This window comes from Syngnathus typhle, linkage group LG12 (genome assembly GCF_033458585.1).
Source record: "Syngnathus typhle isolate RoL2023-S1 ecotype Sweden linkage group LG12, RoL_Styp_1.0, whole genome shotgun sequence".
Classification (NCBI taxonomy): domain Eukaryota; kingdom Metazoa; phylum Chordata; class Actinopteri; order Syngnathiformes; family Syngnathidae; genus Syngnathus; species Syngnathus typhle.
This window is the reverse complement of record NC_083749.1, coordinates 3,729,248-3,749,725: the sequence shown is the minus strand read 5'-3', so window position 1 is coordinate 3,749,725 and position 20,478 is coordinate 3,729,248. Positions and strand designations below refer to the sequence as shown.

General features: G+C 41.3%; 1 protein-coding gene across 2 annotated transcripts in view; it reads right to left on the bottom strand.

Moving 5' to 3' along the window:
* Window positions 1-20,478, bottom strand: part of si:dkey-112m2.1 (transmembrane protein 132C) — a 69,701-nt gene that overhangs the window by 32,407 nt on the left and 16,816 nt on the right. The window contains exons 3-4 of one of the 2 annotated variants that reach the window (XM_061292549.1): window positions 8,891-8,927; window positions 8,009-8,817 (exon numbers count right to left, since the gene is read on the bottom strand). In XM_061292549.1, the coding sequence (XP_061148533.1) occupies window positions 8,009-8,799 (791 nt within the window). In that variant the 5' untranslated portion in view covers window positions 8,800-8,817; window positions 8,891-8,927. Of the gene's footprint in view, window positions 1-8,008; window positions 8,928-20,478 lie in introns of both variants that reach the window. The other variant, XM_061292548.1, reaches the window with a different exon arrangement.

Here is a 20,478-nt window from a genome sequence, read left to right as displayed (position 1 = left end):
GTCTTCCTGCTTTGTGCAAAGAGGCAAGGCAACAATTTGTAAATCAATCTGCATGACTTTGAGATAGCAGCACCTCAATTTGATCGTCATTCTTGCGAGATGGGAACGGGACAAAAGGAGCTTTCAGTCATGACATGTTTGCTTCTTGGACAATTTGCCATGTGTCTGTGTCATGGTCAATCACAGCGGCTCCTTCTGCTTAAGTTTACCAGACTTTTTTTTTTTCTTATAGTGAAACAAAATTGCTTTAATCGCCTGAAATTTGATGTTAAAATCAACCATTTTAAATGTTGATAAATAATAATGGAAAAAACTAACAAGAAAATCTGCTTATCCATTTTGATGAGGTTGCCAATCTTTGGACTAAAAACTTTTTATTTCAGACACATTTTCTTGTCAGTGTTTTTGTTTTTGAAAGAGGAACGGATTGAGGCTATCTTCGGCACAGGAGCTGCACTCATTTCACGACAGTCTCCTCCACCCCAGCGGCAATGAGTTGTTTGCCAACAAGCTTGCCTTTGAAGGGAACGACGGAAACAATTTCATTTTTCCTCTTCCGCGCAGACACTATTGTCTCACAAAATATACAAGACAAAATGATAAAAAAAACAGCGCATCGTTGTATCATCAAAGCAAGGCGAGGCAGCTTTATTCAGAAGGCGTATTTCAAACACAAGGTGCTTCACAATGAAAAGTTGAAGGGTATTATAAATATTAATCGGTTTCGCCGACATAACTTCCTAAAAAGCTGCGATTGTCTCTCGTTTTCGAAAAGATGTTAAAAGGTGCTACGCATGTATTAGCTGCCACTAGAAGAGAATCTACCAAGCTCCCGCTTTGACACCCAGCCAAATAAAATAGAGAAAATCCATTTCTGCTTAAAAGATTTTCGGACTACTATTGCTTTAACCTTCTTATAGGTCACTCATGCTGATACTCCCATTTCATCTGACAAGTTGCCAGCGTATGGAACGACACCAGATCATCCAAGATTGAGGTAAAACACATCGGAGAGCGGTGCGCCATTAATTACGACATTGAAGCATACCCAGGTGTCATGGCGGATGCAGAAGGGCACGGTGTGAAAGTTAAGTGTATGCACCACCATGACATAAACAAATTAAGTACCTGCGACGACATCTGTTGGTACTATGACTCGCAGCCAAATATTAGAACCACATGCTCTGGACAAGCACTCTCTACAGATTGAAGCGTCTGGTAGAAGGGACAGAATTTTTTGGAATAACAAATCCTTCTCTACTTTTTTGTCATTCAATGACATTTCATATGTCCACCCTGTCATACCCATAGTCCACTCTGTTATTTTCTATTTTTTATAGAAATAAATCATTTGAACTTCTTAGCAAAATTATGGTTATTATATTAAGGCAAATATCCTCCTTGTTGGATTTTATTTAGAATAGAAAGTGTCAATCTTGTTCACTGTCATTTCATTTTCATGATAATAATTTCCCCATTGACTAAAACGTATTTGTCCTAAAACGTGTAAGTCGTTGGAGATATAACACAGAGAAAAAGATCTCTTTTTTCTTTTTGCTTTAACTTGGGTACCAAATTAAAGGAGAACGAACGAGGACAAATACTGGTCTAAGGCTTCTCCAGAAGAGCTCGCATGCATTGTGGTGACACGCCTACTGGGCTTTTTGAGCAGCGTGTCAACTCAAGTGTTTGACACAGATGGTAGAGGAGCCAAAAAAGCAGTTGAGAAAAATGCAAAAAGGGGTTTCACTCCAGAGTAAAAAGCACCACCTTTGTTCCAGTGGCTTCAAACAAACACCAAGAGACAATCATTGTTTCAGACAGGAGACACAGACAATCAAATCATTTTCTGTATTGTGCTTCTTTAGCACTGGGAGACAAAGTCATTGAGAGATTTTTTTTTTTTTATATATATATCGATATTTTTATATTTATATTTTATATACATATATATGTATATAAAATGTAAAAATAAATATATATAAAAAATATGTAGAAATTAAAAAATATATATATCTATAAATATATATAAATATAAAAAAATATATATATATAATATATAGATATATGCTAACATAGGTTTTCAAGACTGATCCAAGTTGTCAAAATTCTAATCTCTCCCTGTGTCTGTCTACATCCTCACATATCAGAGAGTTGTTTGCGTCACTTGGAGCACAACAACAGAAAACCCAACACGACCGCTGTCATCGCAGATCAGAAAATCTCTATTTGTGTCCCGCCGCTGTGTCAATTGGTGCAGCGGACGATTTCAGCGTCGCGACTTGCTCCGTGTTGCATCTCCTGTTGCAATTCAACGACATCACACAGCATCACCAAGTGATGCCTGCTGATGGCTTTATTAGCATGGCCATCCCTGCAGGTGCCACTAAAGATTGCTCACGTGTGGTAGCAACAATTCCAATATTCTCGCTCTGATGGGAAAAAAAAATAAGCACATTGGTACTCATTTATGGACACGTCTGCTGATTGAGCGCCGTCAATTTGCATTTGGCCTTTAAGACCAAGATCTACTCCAAGGGGAAACATCATTAAAAAAAAAATACACAAACATATACACAAGCAGCCACTTGCATCATTTTCTAAACTAGCACTGTACGAGCAAACCCCCCCACACACACACTCGAGCAGATCAAGGCTTATCCACCCACATTGGTGGTGGTAGGCCCACAGGATGATGAAGGCTCAGATCCAAAGTACCAGCTTATATCTCCAGATCAATGGCTGACCTCGCAGCCATCAACAGACACACTGACCAATACTACACGGCTCAAAGCCCAGCCAGAGGCGCCGCTCCAAAACACATGCTGAATATCACATCGCTCTAATGATCCCTTCCCAGAGGGCTCACTTTGCTTGTCCCATTTCCCAACAGCTCCCTGTAGATTTGTTTTTCATTATTATTTCGGCTTGTCTGAAATGGGTGGGCAACAAGAGTCGTGTCAAAAATGATGGATTGCAACATTTTTTCAAGTAAATAAAATGTTCAGGCCATACCTATAACATACTTTGAATTTTTTTTTTTTTTTTAGGATTAGCTTTCTTTCAAATTACAATGCAGGGCCGTAACTAGAAACTTTTCAGCGGGGTGGCCAGGGGTGGCCGTGCATTTTAAACAGTGTCGTCTGCTAATTGAAGCCAAGCAGTTCCATTCCATCATATTTTGGTACGAAAACAATGGCGATGGAGGCTAGAGTCTTCATTTTCCCCCCATCTTGCTTATTTGAATACATGCAACTTTCTCAGTATGTGTGAGTGAAGCAAAGTCGGAACGAGTTACTGCATATTTTCCGTTTTAGGGATTAATGTCAGTCCAGAAATGTTTATTTTTAAAAGTCTATATGACAAGCACAACATTTCATCATTTTCCCCTCTCTCCCTATTTTTTTGCCTGGAGTCTGGCGTTAAAATATGCATGTTTCGGAGTTGGTGTAACAGCTGTCAAGTCGGCGTGATCAAACTAATCAAAGTAAATCCTTATGAAAAACATTGAGGATAATCAAGTGATTAGAGGGAGAAGTTTGCGATTGTCTGGAGGAGAGGCGGAGCGGCGACTTGGAGCTTGCCGGTCGAGTTTATTCTGCCACGACATAATCCATGATTGTCAGCCGCCTACAGCACTCCATTCATCATCTGCAGGTTGCAGTGCACAAGCAGAAAAAAAAAAGTTGGGCTTGTATACAATCTTATAAAGAAATGTTATTTTAAAAAGTGGGAAAAGATTGCGACAATTATAATTGGTCGATTAATCGTCGATTATTTTACAGGAGAGGCAAAATGGAGCACTGTCCAAAGAATAACAGGACATCATTGCCACCCAAATTTTTTTGTTGTCGCCCGACCATCTTATTTTGTAACTGCTGCGGTTGCCAGGAACACGTTAGCAAATGTGGGAATAAAATCATCTCCTGATTTGTTCATATCGTATTTAAATTGTGCATTTTTCCTCCCTCAGTTAGGACCAGAAGATAAAAAGTCAGAGCTCATCAAAAGAGCATATTTCCACTAATCTGAGGTTGATCAAACATGCTGCCCACATGCTTCAGTAATCCTTCCACATGGGTCTAAAATAGAAATTGAGCCAATGCTGGCCTTTCCGCAATTCTCATCGCTGCCTTTACACGGAGCATGAAATACTTTCATAAGTTCAAAGCAAAGCGAGAGAGCGAGGAGAAAAAAAAGGAATAAAAATGTCACCTCTGACTCTGTCGATATTCCTCGTCTTGGAGGCAGGTCTCGAACCGAATGCTACGACACATTTGTATTCGACCCCACTGTGAGCTGCATACCTCCGAGAGATGCCGTTTTGTTCAAAAGGACGATGGACAAAAAGCCAGAAAACGAAGAAATGCCAAAGCGATTGATTCCGTCCACCGATACATTCATCAACTTGAAACCAAATTCCAGAAAAGAAATGTGACGGGAAATCGTTGGGGAAGAAAATACAGGGATTCAAATGACTTGCCGCCGGCAACGTGTGATTGCTTTTGGTGATGACGGGGTCCAGCGGAGGGTCGGATCTACATAGCTAGCGATCCCCGCGGGCCGCAAGCTGCTAATTACCGATTAATGAGTGAAAAAGAAAAAGTTTGTGTTCTCGCTGTAAACACGAGCGAAGAGGCCATGGGAGCAAATTGGGCGAAATAAACAATGAAGGCTGAGGTCACTACGCTGATCATTTCCACTATAAAATAAAACCTGCAAACTGAAAGATTATTTTAATTGCAGCACAGCACCTGATACCTTCGTCAGTCCAATATTAGATCTTCATTTGCATTCATCAGCAAAACTCTCCCCTCCCCCTCCCAAGGGGAATCCGTGGAAACATGTTGGATTGTTTAGTCAGAAATTACAGTACAGCTGGGAGAAGGTATCGTTAATTTGTTCGGGAGGAGACGGCGTTTTCATTTGCATGTCGAATGAGGAATAGCTCGGAAAACCTTTTCCAACCTGTTACGCCGTTCTCTCTGAGGCTAATGAGGCACGGAGTGGGGGAATTAGAGAATCCGCCGGGAGCCTTTAGCGTGATAAACGCACCGTGACTTTACAGTTGGTCCGAAGGAGGTCCGAGCGAGTAATGAATTGGAGCGTCGAAATACTGTATGTGCGTTGGGGTGGACACGCGTGGGCAAGATTTGAGTTCAAAAGCAAGTGATTACGTCGCCGATGGTTGTACCGTATTTTCCGGACTATAAGGCGCACCATAAAAACCTACAAATTATAGTCCGGAAAATACGGTATATGTTTTCGATCAAATACATCCAATTAGCCAGGGACCCAGAGAGAAAATTGTTGATGGAATAGCTTTTTGTCCAACTGGGATGATTCTTCGGCAATGCATGTGCAATCATATTGTTATTTAAAGAGCTGACTGTGATGTTAGCGCCAAATGGCACCATTTTGAAGATGATAACACCAATGGGGGAGATTTAACCTGGTCTCCTTTGAAATTTCAACATTGGCAACTTCTCCTGTGCATCAACCAGAAAACAACAGATGCGCCTGTGGATCACGGCCAATAACCTTAACTAGGCCTGTCCGTCTTGGTATTCGTTCATCACGGGTAACGCTACGCTGGAAAAGGCAACGCATCAGTGCGAGTGAAAAGATAATTGGACCAAGACGGGAGCAGGTCCAGACAACATAGTATAAATTGTTAATGATTCTTTCACTGCTGGGGAAAAACAGCAGCTACTTGCAAAAAAGAGCCGTCTTTGGTCCCACTCACGTCCCACTCAAGTCCCAATTGTATTAAATACATGCAGGAAAGAGAGCGAAGAAAGAACTTGATAAATGACGGTGGCTGGAGAACCTCATCATGGAGGGTAAATACACAGTCCATTCCCTGCACGCCTGATCAAAAAAGTATATATATACATATATATATATATAGTTGTTTTTTTATTTTATCTTTTTATTTTCTTATTTTCTTATGTTCTATTAGATTTATATATATATATATACCCCAAAAAAATACATATATAAATGGTACAAAAGTATAAAAATAAATAAATATATATACACACACACACATATATGGTCTGACCTATATATTAATTTTTGTTTCAATTCACTGTTTTCACTGTCTATGCGGGTATGCCTTTTGCATCTACGCTTGTGCTGGGACTTCAAGGATGGTACAAAGTAAACTTTATTTATAATAATGATTCAGTGTGTCCGTGTGATAAAAGAAACGCTCAGATAGTTAAATATTGGATTATCCAGGAATGTAATTACTGAGTTGGGTAAGCTTGCAGTCAAGTAGTCTTTGAAGTTGAATGTTTTGGCTGCTAATGAGGTACTTTTGGTTCACTCTCCCAAAGGGAAAAATAAAAGATTGCTTCTAAACAACTTTTGGGTGCTATGGACACCAAAAAAACACGGACCTTCAACTTCCAGACGTATGTTAGAGAGGGTGATTAACACGTCGAAAACGCAAATACTTTGTGGGGGGGTTCATTATCACTAGAGCGAAAGAAAAAGCAATGAGGCTTTTTTGGCAGAGTTCCCGGTCGCTCAGTGTTGACAAATTGCCGAGGCACCTTGCCACAGTAGCGCTTTGAGGACGCTAACGGTTTCATCTTTCATGATTTAGATCTCGGGCGTACAGGAAACCCAGCGGAAATATTCCGTACGCCTTCATTTGCATCAAACAACACAGGGCAATTAAAGTCTTTTTGAATCATATTTCATACCGGACACAGCTCGATAGATCAACGACAGCCGCTTTGGTGTGGAATCACCTCGAACAGATGAGAAAAATCGGGGAGTGCATTAAACAATCGGCACAAAGCTACATTTAAGGTGTTGGCTAGTCAAAACAAATCGTTAGAACACTTTAAAAACTATTTGCTAGGCTGTGACTATATCAATTGTGTTAAAATGCGTTTATAATAATTTGGGAGTGTTTCCGGGAACATTATTATCGCAGTGATGTGTTCGGTAGCAAGAAGATTAAAGACCTCGTACAGTGGATTCAGATATTAGTTTGTAAATCAACTTCAATTTGGAGATGAGCAAAACTGTAGAACTCAGTTGTGGCGATATCAAAACCACGTACAGCAAATGTCCCGAATGAACAAATGCTAGGCGGTAGACTGACTAGTGGTGTCATGGCAACGTCGCCTGCGCTCGAGAGGGGGCTGTGGCAAATCAAAATCTTATCATGCACTCATATTCTAATCTCTAATGCCACACGCTAATACACAAAATTGCCCACAGTTGATCATTCGGATGAATCACACTGAAATATTTTCCAAAACGCCGGCTAACGGTTTTGTGCGTTTGGTGGGCCGTGCTTATTTTCAGTGTACCTAGCCAGAAATAAAAATCATAACAGGCATTTCGACTCATTTGTGTCACGTATGTTTGTCAGCCTCATATCACACCTACACACATAGTGGCATTAACCTGATTAGTTCCGCACTGTCCCCTGAGTCATATTACATGAGTCAGAAGAAACATCAGTGATTCTCTCTAATGAATGCCTTGCAACAACACATTCCGCATGCTGATAATACTTTGGGAATTGTAAATGTCACTGTGCTTGGTTAAATCTTGCTTGTTTTTCCAACTCTGGCTAAATCATTTTTAATTGTTTGTAATATGATTACTGCGGAAATGAGTTTGGAGGATCTGAGTGATGCAAGTGGTTAAGTTGAGCAAGCACCGTCAGCTATGACAGAAAGTCAAAGCTATCGATTCTAATGTTCGCACTGTATGGATCAACGGAGAGCCACGCCTTGAGTCATTTCGTTTGGGGTCATAGTGTTCAATTGACCGTATTTTTCGAACCATAAGGTGCATTGGGTTTTCAGGCCCAGCGGGTTATAAGTCACATTGTTGAGAATTAAAGGATAACTTGCGCCTTATCTGGTAAGTCTTATGTTCTTGGCTAGATTTACCTCAAACAGAAAATTGGACCTGGTAGGATTTAGCAGTCACCTTGGAATTATCTTCTGTACATTGACATTACGGGAAAATCGCTTACCTGAGGGTAAAGATCTGCACTGAAGAAAGAGTCGACAGAGCCAGAAAAGCAGATAGGGTTTCTCTCTGCCGGATAGGTTTGGAGGCCACCATAACCAAAAAGTTATTGTCCAGTTTCAGTTCCGATAGCGGCTGAAAGAGTCTGACGCTTCCGATGCGTTGCATGGGTGTATGTCCCGCGAAATAACCCCTCGGACCGTGCTGCTCCGTACGGAACCCGCTGCCTTTCCTGGAATCTTCGGCGTTGCAGTCACCAGTGTTGGTGGGTTGAACCATGTAGTAGAGTTCCACGGAGGTTCCTTGGGCCTGCTCGGATGTCCTCTGCCTACCTGGCCTGACAGTGGGTGGGCTAAACCAGCTAGCAAGAGGCTGTAGCTCAGCAACACAAATCCCAAGTTCCCCTTTCAGTCTGCATGTCCCTCGTACCTCTTGAGTCTCGTGGAAGGCGAACATTCGAATACAGGGCAGCTTTTGGATGGCGCTATAATCATCCCAGTCCCTCCCTGCGATGTAGAACAACACTTGGACCTTTGGCCAGCTGGGGTGAATCCTTTCATTGATGATGTACGTATGAACCTTCCAGTTAAACGTAAAGAGCGGAAGGAGGGACGGGGACATCGGCACCGATGTGAAAGTCGGCAAATTAAAGGGCCCGGGTTGAGTTTGCAGCATCTCCAACGGAACGGGCTGCTGCACGGACAGAGGTCCGTAACTAGCGTTGACAAAGGGCATCTGCCGAGCCTGGTGGATGAAGAAGGACTCTGTACGGGCCTGCAGGCTGGAATTCCTCATTAAATCCTGGTTTGCTTCCTGTAGGAAGAAAGCTGACTCAGCATTAAGGATCCGGTAGCTGACAGGCAGATAGATTGGCATCGGGTTGTACCTCTGCAGGCCCTCCGGGATCGCCTTGCTGTCCACCACTAAAACAGAGAAAAGACACAGCGGCAAAAGAGGACGTTATCTACCGCTCCTCTTTTGTTCTGACAACTTAAACGTGATAAGACGTATATCTGCGTTATAAATTATACACGACGGCCAGGGAAATGCTTTCATGGGTCTTTTAAGTGAAAGAGCTTATTTCGAAAGCTTATCAACAAAGCTCCAGCCAGGCATGAAATTAAAGTATAAGAAAATATCAAAGTAATACACCACACCTTGTAAGGAACAATTCTAGTACTGTAACATTTACGTGCGACCTGAGGCAATCATACAGTTCATCAATTCTATTGGAAAATGTTAAATAGTCATTCTACGGAGATCATTTTCTCGGGCTGCCAATGTTTCAACTCACTACTTGCATCGACTTTTCCATCCTGATCACAATTCTTCTGTTGGTTGCATTCCCCTCAAAAGACGTGGTCAGAGTCTATTATTTTTCCACAGTTCAACATACAAAAGAAACTTGGAGCTTATGAAAAGAATCTGTGAAGAGGCAGTTTAGCAAAGATCTATAGGAGAGATCAGGAAATCTGAATATTTAATTAACTGCAGCATATAAAATACGGCAGTTTGATGGATATGAGGAAAACACTTTCATTCTGAAACAAACATACCGCACGGTGTAAAACTGAGTCCACTCGCCGAGATGATTCAAATAAATGTCCGGACAGAGCAACGCAAAAGTCTGTTTCCTCCATCTCAAATAATGAACTTGATTCATTAGGAGAGCAATTCAGTTCATCTCGGTCCAGGCAGGAATTAAAGACGTCTTCCTCAGTGTTTTGCGGCAAAGGAGCCAAATGGCCTCCTCCGTGGATCAATTAGAGCATAAATATCTTAACCTTCTGCATTTGTTTTAACTTGCAATTCGAGGTGTAATGAAGCAGCCAAGACTTTTTTTTGGTATCAGGCCCTGGACTGAGTTTATCTGCCAAGGAGAAACAAAAAAAAAACCCTGAATTGATTTCCCAGCAAATGGATAAAAAATGAGAATACGGCTTTTGTCTCGGCGGCTGCTTTGAAAAGGCGATTGGCTTTATGCATGATAAACAGGCCACGGGCAGAACTTAATTACAGACTTCCCGTTCAATAAAAGAATAAGCTTCAGTCATACATGTCAGACGTGAGGTGACAAAGCCATGGGAATAATAGTATGAATCATAAACACAAATGATCTGAACTCATTTGGAATCTTTTTGAATCCGTATTCATGCCATGCTCTTTCTTCTAACTCCTCGCATATTAAAGTACATCTCCAACGAGTAGATGGAACCAGACGGTCGTCGGCGAGCGATGGCAGGTTAGAGTTTGATGGCCCCCGAGTTGAAAGATGACAAAACGGGGCTCAATGTCAAGGGAGCAAACAGATCTAGTTGCTGCTGGATCATATTTTGGAGCCGGGAGATTATATTCCGCGTTTCTCGGGGTGAATGTGACACACTGTCCTAGTTTCTACTCACCATGACACGGATGAAAAACGAACGGGCTGGAAACAAGTCAAAACAATTGTAAGTGCAGATTTTGACCATTTTATGACACCGTTAGGGTCGTTATAAATAACACGGGTAAAGCCGCTTTGATTTGCAGCCGGGAGTTATCCTTGGATTTCGTGTCAGCAGCTACTGTACTTGTAAATCATGTATGCTGCCGGACCGCTTCGGCAAATGAAAAAGGAAATGATTTGTGGAGATAAGTTAACCCTAGGCGGTAAATCTAGGTTGTAAAATTCTCGTGAGGAAACGATTGCCGGGTACTGACGGCGGGTTCGGTACGCAAGCGGGGATGTCTTTAGTTCAGTTTGGAGATCCGGGGTCAACTTTAGAGGTTCCACGGTATTAATTGTCGTATTTAAAAACATGTCCATGCTCAACGGAGATGTTTAGCTCCAAATCTCACCCAGCTCCTTTTCATCTCATCCTTATGCTCTTCCATGTGTGCATATTTAAAGGCACTTCCTCATCAAACATTTGAAGTTTCCTCAACTTTCCTGAACACATTCGCAAAACAGATTTGGTTGAATCCGATACGCACGAAGGAGATGAAAGCACCGGAGTGGGCTCCAGATAAGAAGAAGCAGAGGTTATTGAAATTGGACAGCGTGAAGATTTGATGAGTGGAACATATGATGCGTAAATCGTTCACGCCTCCGGCGACCACTCACCAATTAAGACTTGTTTTCTTGTCGGGATAACGTAAACCGTGACGGAATGGTTCATCGCTCATCGATTGTGAGACATATGTTTATAATGTCTCCCGGGAAATAACCACGAGTAGTGCGAGGAATTAGAAATGTACGTATTGTCCGATTAGCATTACTATTAGCTTCAATAATAAAGCAGAGCTTTTCATTATGCTAGCCGCTGAGGAGCGCTTTGACGGATGCTTCATGGTCCAATAGAAAGATTAAAAAGATTCTTATTTATATTTTTTAAGATGACAAGAACACACACAAAAATTCCCTTCTACAGATCTATGGACTCGTAAAAACGGTTCAAATATTTTTAAAAGATGGTTGCAAAAATTACAAGCAATATCTCCATTTTTTTTAAAAGTGAAAACAATTTTAGGAATGACACAAAGTCTTTACGGGCCACATAAAATGATGTGGTAGGCCGTATCTGGCCCCCAGGCCTTGGGTTTGACACCGCTGATGTAACATTCTTACTGAATGGATGAGAAATGACCTAAATAAGAGATTTGGTCTTTGTTGCCATTTTCCTTAATGGTAAGTTTCTTTCCTGTTCAGAAATACCTCAGGGGACCTCTGAGTCATGCTCTGCCACTCATTTTGAGAGGTAACATTTTCCACATTTTCAAACATCAGAAGTATTGAATTTCTGGGCTATGTACAATAAAAATGAAAAACATAAATATCAGGACGTTTTGCAACTTTACAAGACGTTTGAATGAAATGGAGACATCAACTGGTGTTCCAACAAACAACCCTTGATGCTTTCTAACATGGGCATCACACGGTTGGTGGTGCAGAAGAATAAAAACACATCAAGACACTAATCACTCGAAGAAGCCATCAAATGCACCCTGACACAGCAAGAGAGCCGTGGAGATGCAGAATGTCCAATCCCAGTAGGAGGTTAATCGGATCCCATAAAAGCCAAGCACACCTCATCTTTTATCCCTAGGCAACACGTTTATGCAGAGATCGATAGACGGAATCATATTTTGCCTTTCAGAGAAATGAGGAAAATTAAGTGATGCGACAGAGCAGATCAACAGAGATGAAGCATGCTTCAAAACGATCTCGGCAATCAATCGGTTCAATCCGTTGCCACGGGTTGTTTTCTTTCTGGGATTGAAACTAAGGCCAAAGTGGAAGTCTTTCCTTTTTTTGTAAATTATGTTTTCAATGTGATGTTGGCTCACCAACTTGTTTTTAAAACTAAAAGAAATATGTATGAATTTTGAGTTGTAATATCACCAAGTACCCCTAGATGGCAGAACTCTCTCCCCCGTTGTTTACTTGTATGTTACTCGTGTACTGTGTCTCGTCACCGTGGGATGGAGGAAACGTAATTTCGATTTCTTTGTGTGTCTTGGCATGAAGGAATTGACAATAAAGCTGACTCTGACTCTGACTCTTAGCTCTGCTTGCATTGAATCTTATACTACAATGTGAGTAGGCCTAATCATTTTTTGGGGCGTGTGAAAATATACCAACTGATTAATTTTTCAGAAGATAAAATCAGTAAATATTGAAGAATGAATCATTCAAAACCAGAAAATCTTCATCATCTTTGAATATTTTTTAATATAATTATTATATTAAAACATTAGTTTTACTATATATTAATTTTCAATGTTATAATACAATTTATTATTATCAAATGACATCACAATTACTTCATTGGTTCTGACAAAATATATTTTCTTTAGCTGAAGGTGATTTGGCGTCAGTTGACAGCATTATTCTACAGACAACCGCATTACACTTCCATTCCTCCGACTTTACAGGCTCCTTGTAATAAAAATTCACTGCTTGAAGAATCCCACAGTCAGAGCAGTAGTGGAAAAAAAATAAAATAAATAAAACAAAGCTCCCTATTGGGCATCAGTTATGCCAAACTTGGGAAGCAGCTTCCCACCATCTCTTGCAAGTTCCCACCGTTCTTTCTGCACCCACTCGGGGGGGGGGGGGGGGTTACCCAGCAACAGCACCTGCACAGGAAAGCTTTCTCCCTTAAAGACGCATCGGGGACATGAATGGCTCTTTTTATGCCGGTTCAGCCGGTCGCTTGTGGCCGCAGTGCGTTCGGAATATACAGTGTCAGGGCGACAGGAGGTGAATGGCGGCGTGGGGACGCACAATCGAGCCACGGGTTGTTTAGACGGGATGAGCTATGAGACGAAGGCTCTCCAAGCAAATGCGGCTAAATGTGCTGAGGAGAGCAGAGGAGCAGTTAGGTTCACAATCAAAACACCCAAAGGGCTAATCGAAGGCAACGCTTTTAACTATTAGATTACCTTGGAGAACTTATCAATGCGAGCATCCGCAAGTTACTAACCCTTTAAAATCAGTCAAACAAACAGTGATGCAGGGAGGTTGCTGAGAGTGAGGGAGACTTGTGTCATAAATAATAATGACTCTGTCAATCCGGTTCACTTGTTCCATACGCTGGGGATGTTTTTCCGAGTAAATATAAGTAATCCAAGCGGTGGCTACAATGCAATGAGTTGGCAAAAAAAAAAAAGGAGAAAAGGTGAGGCTTGGCATTTGAAGCAAGTGAGAAAGTCAATTGACTCTGGACAACGGCCACTTCCTTTAAATAATGCAAAGCTCAATGTTTTTCCATTTGGTTTCGACGAGGGGCCGGACAAGACTTCCATTTGATTGCTTACTTTGTTGAAAAACAACACACACACACACAAAAGAAACACACAGAATCCATTTCATTTGCAACGATACGAGAAGTTTTTTGTTGATATTTATCACTAGCCGGACGAACAAGCCTAAAGCAATTTCCCACTGGCAAGTAATGGGGCGGTCAGAAATGAGATGATGAGTCCCCATTTAATCAAGCAACTCTGCTCCAGAAATTAAAAGTCTATAAATCACTGAATAGGGGTCCCATTAGTCGGCAGTTTAGAACCTCACTAGCCTGAGCAGAAAAACATTGCGGACCGAGAGAATCGCATCCATACTTGAACCACCACTAGAGCATCAAACATTTTGGGTATAGGTATTTTTAGGTCAGCAGATAACAACCCCAGAGTTCGAATCAAACAATTTAGCCGTAATTCTGCGTGAAAATATCGTAAGCAGCCAACAGGGGGTCATGTCAGGTTGGAGTGTAAAGACGTTTTGATCCTGCTTAAAATCCTCATACCTCCGATTTAAGTCCTTCAGAACATTTTTTTTTCCCAAAGTCGAGCTCTTGCTCTCTTGTATGAAACTCAAACTATAAAAAGCTGCCTTGTCTTGCATCATTTGAATGACAGTTAAGTTGGAATCTATCCCAACTGACTTTGAGCAAGAGGTTCCTTTGTACAAGTTTGTACTTAGAGAACATTCCATTAAAAGATTATATTATATTCACCCACCCCAACTTTGACCTGCTTGTAGAGATAACACACAATTGTTATCAATCATCAGATTAAAGCAAAAATATGAATCGTCAAAGGTTTTCAGTTCTTAATTGAATGAAACCGCCTCTTATTTCAGCAGTTAGCTCATCTCCCGAGCAAAATGAAAGGTGTGCAACATGAATATTATTACCGAAAGTAATAAAACATTTGATGGCATGTCGTGTTGACAGTACGTAGAGACTGACATATTAAAAAGTCATAATCCTCATAAAGCGGATTTTACCATGACGTTCGGATATTGTCCCGTCAGGGAAGATGATATTTTATATACAGGTCCAAGTTCAACTCGTCTATCCTTGAAACATATAATTTGTGCCAAAGTTGCCCCGGAAGGCCAGAACCACGGAAAAAAAAAAAAACTGAGCCATAACAAGTACGCATGTTGTCAGTAGGCTGCACATCGGGCGATATGCTTCTGGCACAGATATAATGCGGCGTGTTGACGGGCAGCGCCACGGGAGAGATGCACACCAGCGACTCGAGTGAGGTGCTAAACAGCGCGGAACAGAAGCGCCTGGTCTATCGCGGCCCACAGGAAGTCAAAGACACGCAGCGGCGCCGGCTCGGCTCAAGAACAGAGAGTCATTTCGCAGCTGCTCAGAAAAGTCTGAAATGAGATGAACTCTGAGGTCTCCTCCTGCAGCAAGCAATGCTCACGGTCTATATTTCTTTATCCACATCTTTCCACCCCCCCCCCCCCAAAAAAAAGCACCACGGAGAATCTTTTGGTGAGCTTGCCGATTGGGGAATAGGAAGGAAATGGAAATAGCTATGCTAGAAAAAGGCTGTCGATCATTCAATCGGTGCCATTGCTCTGGTTCCAGATTTCGTAATATGATATTATATATTTGTTTATACTTGTTTCGATTCATGCCGAATAATTGGACCGCACTTCAAAATATCAAGGGATGGAAAATAGAGAGTACGATGACGGTGAGGTAATTGACACTTCTTGAGTTGTTTCAAGGTAAAAATGACACGGAAGGTTAATTTATAAATGGGAAAGAAAATGGCATGTTAAAGTATATTACTCATTGATATTATTCTTGTTGTAATATTGCACTTAATTAGTTAGGATCTCGCAGCGGGTCACTCGGTTGACTTCCAATCGACTTCCAAGGTCTTGGAGGGTTTAGTGTTTGCTATGATCTTGAATACGGGCAAAACAGGTGGGAGATTTTCAGATTTTTCAATTTTCAGATCATACTTTGACAGCAAGAAATGGTTTGAAGCAAACAACCAAAGAATTACATACTGCGAAAATTACAAATAATGGACAGCACAAAAAAAGTTTAACTATAAACGTTTTTCTCAAATATCAATTCACCAAAAAAACGTTAATACTTTTGAAATACCCATGATTCGCATAATCAATTTTCCCCAATTTTTTTCATACTTTGGACTTTTCCTAATTTTTTCAGGAATTTTGGTGAGTTTTCAAAAAACATTTTTATTCATCTATTTATTTTAATGGGCCTCTGATTACCCATCCATGCTTTATAACCCAACGCTCTATCATTGTTGACCATCACAAGTGATTATCTCTTGTTAAAACAATAAACAATTTACTGTGTCCAATAAGAGTTAACAGTCTTAAACACTAGCTTAAAGCGTTTTTCCAATCCAACCTGCCTTTTCTATATCATAAATCTGGACTTTGTTTGCTGTGAAATAAGACATCCAAGATGCCCTCAAGCATACCTATGAAGTGATTGATGTGGACATCGAAATGGAGGCCCGCCGTTCGCCCTACACTGTCGCCCCACACGTAGTCACGTCCAGTTCTTAAAGGCCAACATTGCAGCTGTCGAAATTCCAAATGCTAAACTTTCAAAGCGTCAACACAATGCCGCAAAGGATTTTTAAAGCACACTCTGAAAATGCAGTGAAAGTTTTAGTAATGCAGTTGTTGAATTTAAGAGCTTTTACTCTTGGAAAAGGTTGTTACATGCATTTTGCATTTATTGAAAGAAAGTGAGAAATGTTTGTTCTTCTGTGGTAAACGCAAACTTGAGCTGTTTACCACGAGCGGCTAATTTAATTTTTAATGCCGAGGCCGGCTGCATTTCTGAATATACGGTTTAATCTAATAGTCATAAACTTTTGTGGTTTGTTTGCTTGAATGATGCTGATGGTTTGTTTTGGTTTCCGCTGACCATTTTTTTTCACATCCTATTTGAACTCTGCAACCGGTTTGGTGATCCAGCTGTTCATCATGCCGTTTCGTTTGCCCATTTTCAGTTCGTGGGATGAATTATTTTTATCTCTCGGAGGGTATCGAAGAAGGGGGGGGGGTACTAATTTGTGTGTTTGCATTGAAACTCCAATGGGATTAAAAAATGCGAGTAATACGAAGATCAAATATCTTGACCTATGGTTGAGCGAAGCGGCTAATGAGCAGTAAGCTAGCGTGGGTTGCTATTATTATGCTCTGAATGTCCATTTTAGAACTTCACCAAGATTCAAGAATTTTTATTCGCCATGTTTGAGCGTGCCAAACAAGGAATTTGACTTCCACTACATAGAAAGGCAAAAACAGCACTTAAAGAGACCAGTGTGTTACAAAATCCAGACAATTTGAAAAAGAATACTTCAAAAGTACGTGAGGACGAGCGGACTGCAAAATAAAATGCGTTACAATAAACGTCAAGCTGGTTCTAATATTCACTTTCATGTAGCTAAAGAATAATAATAACAGGGGGGGAACACCCTTGCCCACAAAATATTTTTCTTTCCTCCCGTGCCCACTGTGGTCTCCTAATGATCACTTCTCTTGATGTTTCTGTATCAGCAGGTGCACAAGCCCTTTACCCCCCACCCCCCCTCCACCCCCAAAACACGTATTAGTATTCATATCGCGTGTTTGGGTGTCCGGCAAGCTGAGCAGGCTCTTAAGAGAAAAGCACTCTGTTGATGAGAAACAGATCAATATCTAAGCAGCCTGTTATCGTCCACATCCAAACTGGCATCCCCCTTAAGATTCTCCCTGCAATGATAACGACTAAACATAAATATGTAAAGGGACGGAGGTTATGTAAGTGGAGATGTTTATTGTGTCATGCTTTATTAGGGAGAAAAGAAAATTCACGCAAAAGAAAAAAAGTTTCACATCAATAGCTGTGGTTGATAAAAGAGCAAAAAAAAAAAAGGCAGCGATTCAATGTCGACTGTTGATTTAAGGGCCCCACTGAGCCGTGCCGTGGCTCCTTTGACCACTCCGGAGCCCTCCTGTTTGGTTTTATATTCTCACTCGTGCGGCAAGAGCCATCAAAGATAAAAGCACAGTTGGTCTTTGTCACGCCGAGACAACAGTCATGAAATGTTAACAGCTTCGAGCGCCCGCCTCACGCCGGAGAAGAAGAAAAGAGATCCCGGAGTTGGACTCACCTTCAGCTATGTCAGAAAATAAAAAGCAGACAGACGTCAAAGAGTAAGCGGAAGGATGTTTTTACTCTATTGTAAAAACGTACAATATAAAATGCAAGACATTCTTCAGATATTAAAATAAATAACTAAATATAAAAGTGCAAAATTATTATTATTTATTTTATTTATTATATTTATTTATTATATATTATTATTTTTACATTTATTATTTTTAATTTCTATACGGGGAAAAAAAAAAATCAAGTCAACATTTGGACTCCTAAGCAATAAAATGGAAACAGATTGGGAAAGAGTAGTAATAGTGACGAAAAGTTAACTTCAACCCGCTTGGGGGCTGATTTGAATCACACTTCCCATTTCCCAAGCAGCCGTCCATCTTGTCAGATGACAGTCTGTCAACGGCTCCAGAACTCTGGCCCCGGATTCTCAGCAAGGACCCCGTTCATAGTTGAGTAATCTCTCCGGGGCTCCCGTTCTCAACTCAGACTCAGCGTGAACTCATTTCTGAGCCACATAGGATGTTTCTGAGATGTCTTCAAAGGTCAGAGTGTCACATGTGTGTTTGCGTACGAACATGGATCATAACTGTCTTTTGTGTAAATACCTTGGAACATAAGACGGTCCTGCTTTATAGGTTTTCTGTGTGTACGTGTGTGTGTGTGTGTGTGTTTGTATACTATGTGTGAACTCAGCCCCCGTCGGGAGCAGTGGCGGGGGGGGGGGGGGCACGTCGAGGAGGTCCCCGCTTTTAGCAGTGCACACTCCTGCACACATTGCTCAGTGGCTTAACTATAAAACACAAGAGCGGGCACATCAAGGCGTGAAAAAAGCAGACCCGCTTAGAAAAACTTCATTTGAATTTAAATCGGGAAATCTCTACGTGAAGTTGGCCAAAAAAAGTCCATTTGCATCATAAGAGGAAAATCGTGCTTGATGGACTATTTGCTCTCAGCAACAGGAGAGGTTGAAAACACATTCTCTAAAAAACAACAACAACACAATTTAAATCCAGACACAATTATTGCATTCGTCAAGTTCTAATTTGTTTTTCTCGCCCATCAGCTCCATATTTTACCCTGTAATTACAGACTAAGCGCTCGGTGGGCGGTAAATGCTGTAAACACCGTTGCTTTCATTTTCACTTTTGCGCGGTGAAGTGTCTTATAACCGGCACGCGACGGGTCAGGGTTCCCTCGGAACAAACAAAAGTTTGATGCATGAACACTCCAGTAGATAAGAAAAAACGTGAGATGGAAAAAACAAGATATATGAAGAGGCGGTGGTAGTTAAGTTCATCATGAGTACGGAAAACAAATGGTGTATTTGTTTTCCTCGCCTTTTGTGCCGTAAATACGACGCCGGCTTTGCTTCTGAGGATCGATGGCGTCAAGCGGCGCCGGGTGACATTTACAAATGCTCACGCTTTGTTTTGCTCTTTTAAAATGAATCTTTCAAACATTCCGCCAGTTTTGCAGCTGACACTTAATTCAATCTAATCCCTCTCATTTAAGTCAAGTTTGCATATCACAATGAAGGTCCATCATGGAGCTCACGCAGTTGACTTTTCTATTCCATCTGTCACTCCTGCACTTTTATTTCCTGCTGTCTTTTCTCTCTGGGGAAACATGAAGTCGACTTTCCGCGGCGCTAGTTAGGGTTCAACGCTCGCAAAAGAACAAACAGGAAAGAAGAAAACACTTTGCATGGCCCATTATGGCTTTCCAAAAAAGCAAAACATCACAAATGTCACTGTCAAATCAGTTTGTCAACAAGCAAACACAAAAGACAAGAACGGACGTGCAAAGACAACAACAACACGGCGGGAGCGCCGAGGGAGTTCAAACACGCGGCACGCTGAGAGGAAGCGTACGGCGGCTGTCTCGGTTACCGTCACGGTCAGCCGCCTTCCCCGCTGCGCTGCCGTTCCCTCTCCCCAATCTACAAACGTCAATATTTACAAGACGGCCACAGAAGATACTCCCCGGCAGCCTCCGAGAAGACAACCATCAAGCTCGCACCTGCTGCCTAGCTAATTAGACGCATTCGGCTTTCATTTAGCTTCAAGGTATCAAGAAAACGGACGACATCTTTCAGTACACGACAATGCGAGACTGTTCGTTTATTCGGTCGATGATCACAAGGAAACATGGCGCGGGGCGTGTCATTTGGTTTGATCTCAACTTTAAATAACAAATACGCGGTTTTATTTTTATTCCCGCTGTTTCTTTTGCTTGCATGTTACACATATACCGACGGTACAAATGATTAAAAGCCACAACACCGACCTTTTAGTTTAGTTACTGTTAAACTATTTGTTTTTTCAAACAATGCGCAGTAGCTTCTCGTAAAAGCTACTGATTGTTAGCGATTAGCTACATTTACATACAGCTATAGCTCTTTCAAAACCAACTACCAATACCGTAATTTTCAGACTATAAGTCGCAGTTTTTTTCATAGTTTGGGTGGGGGGGCGACTTATACTCAGAAGCGACATATATATGGGGTTTTTTTCCACTTTTTTGGGCATTTTATGGCTGGTGC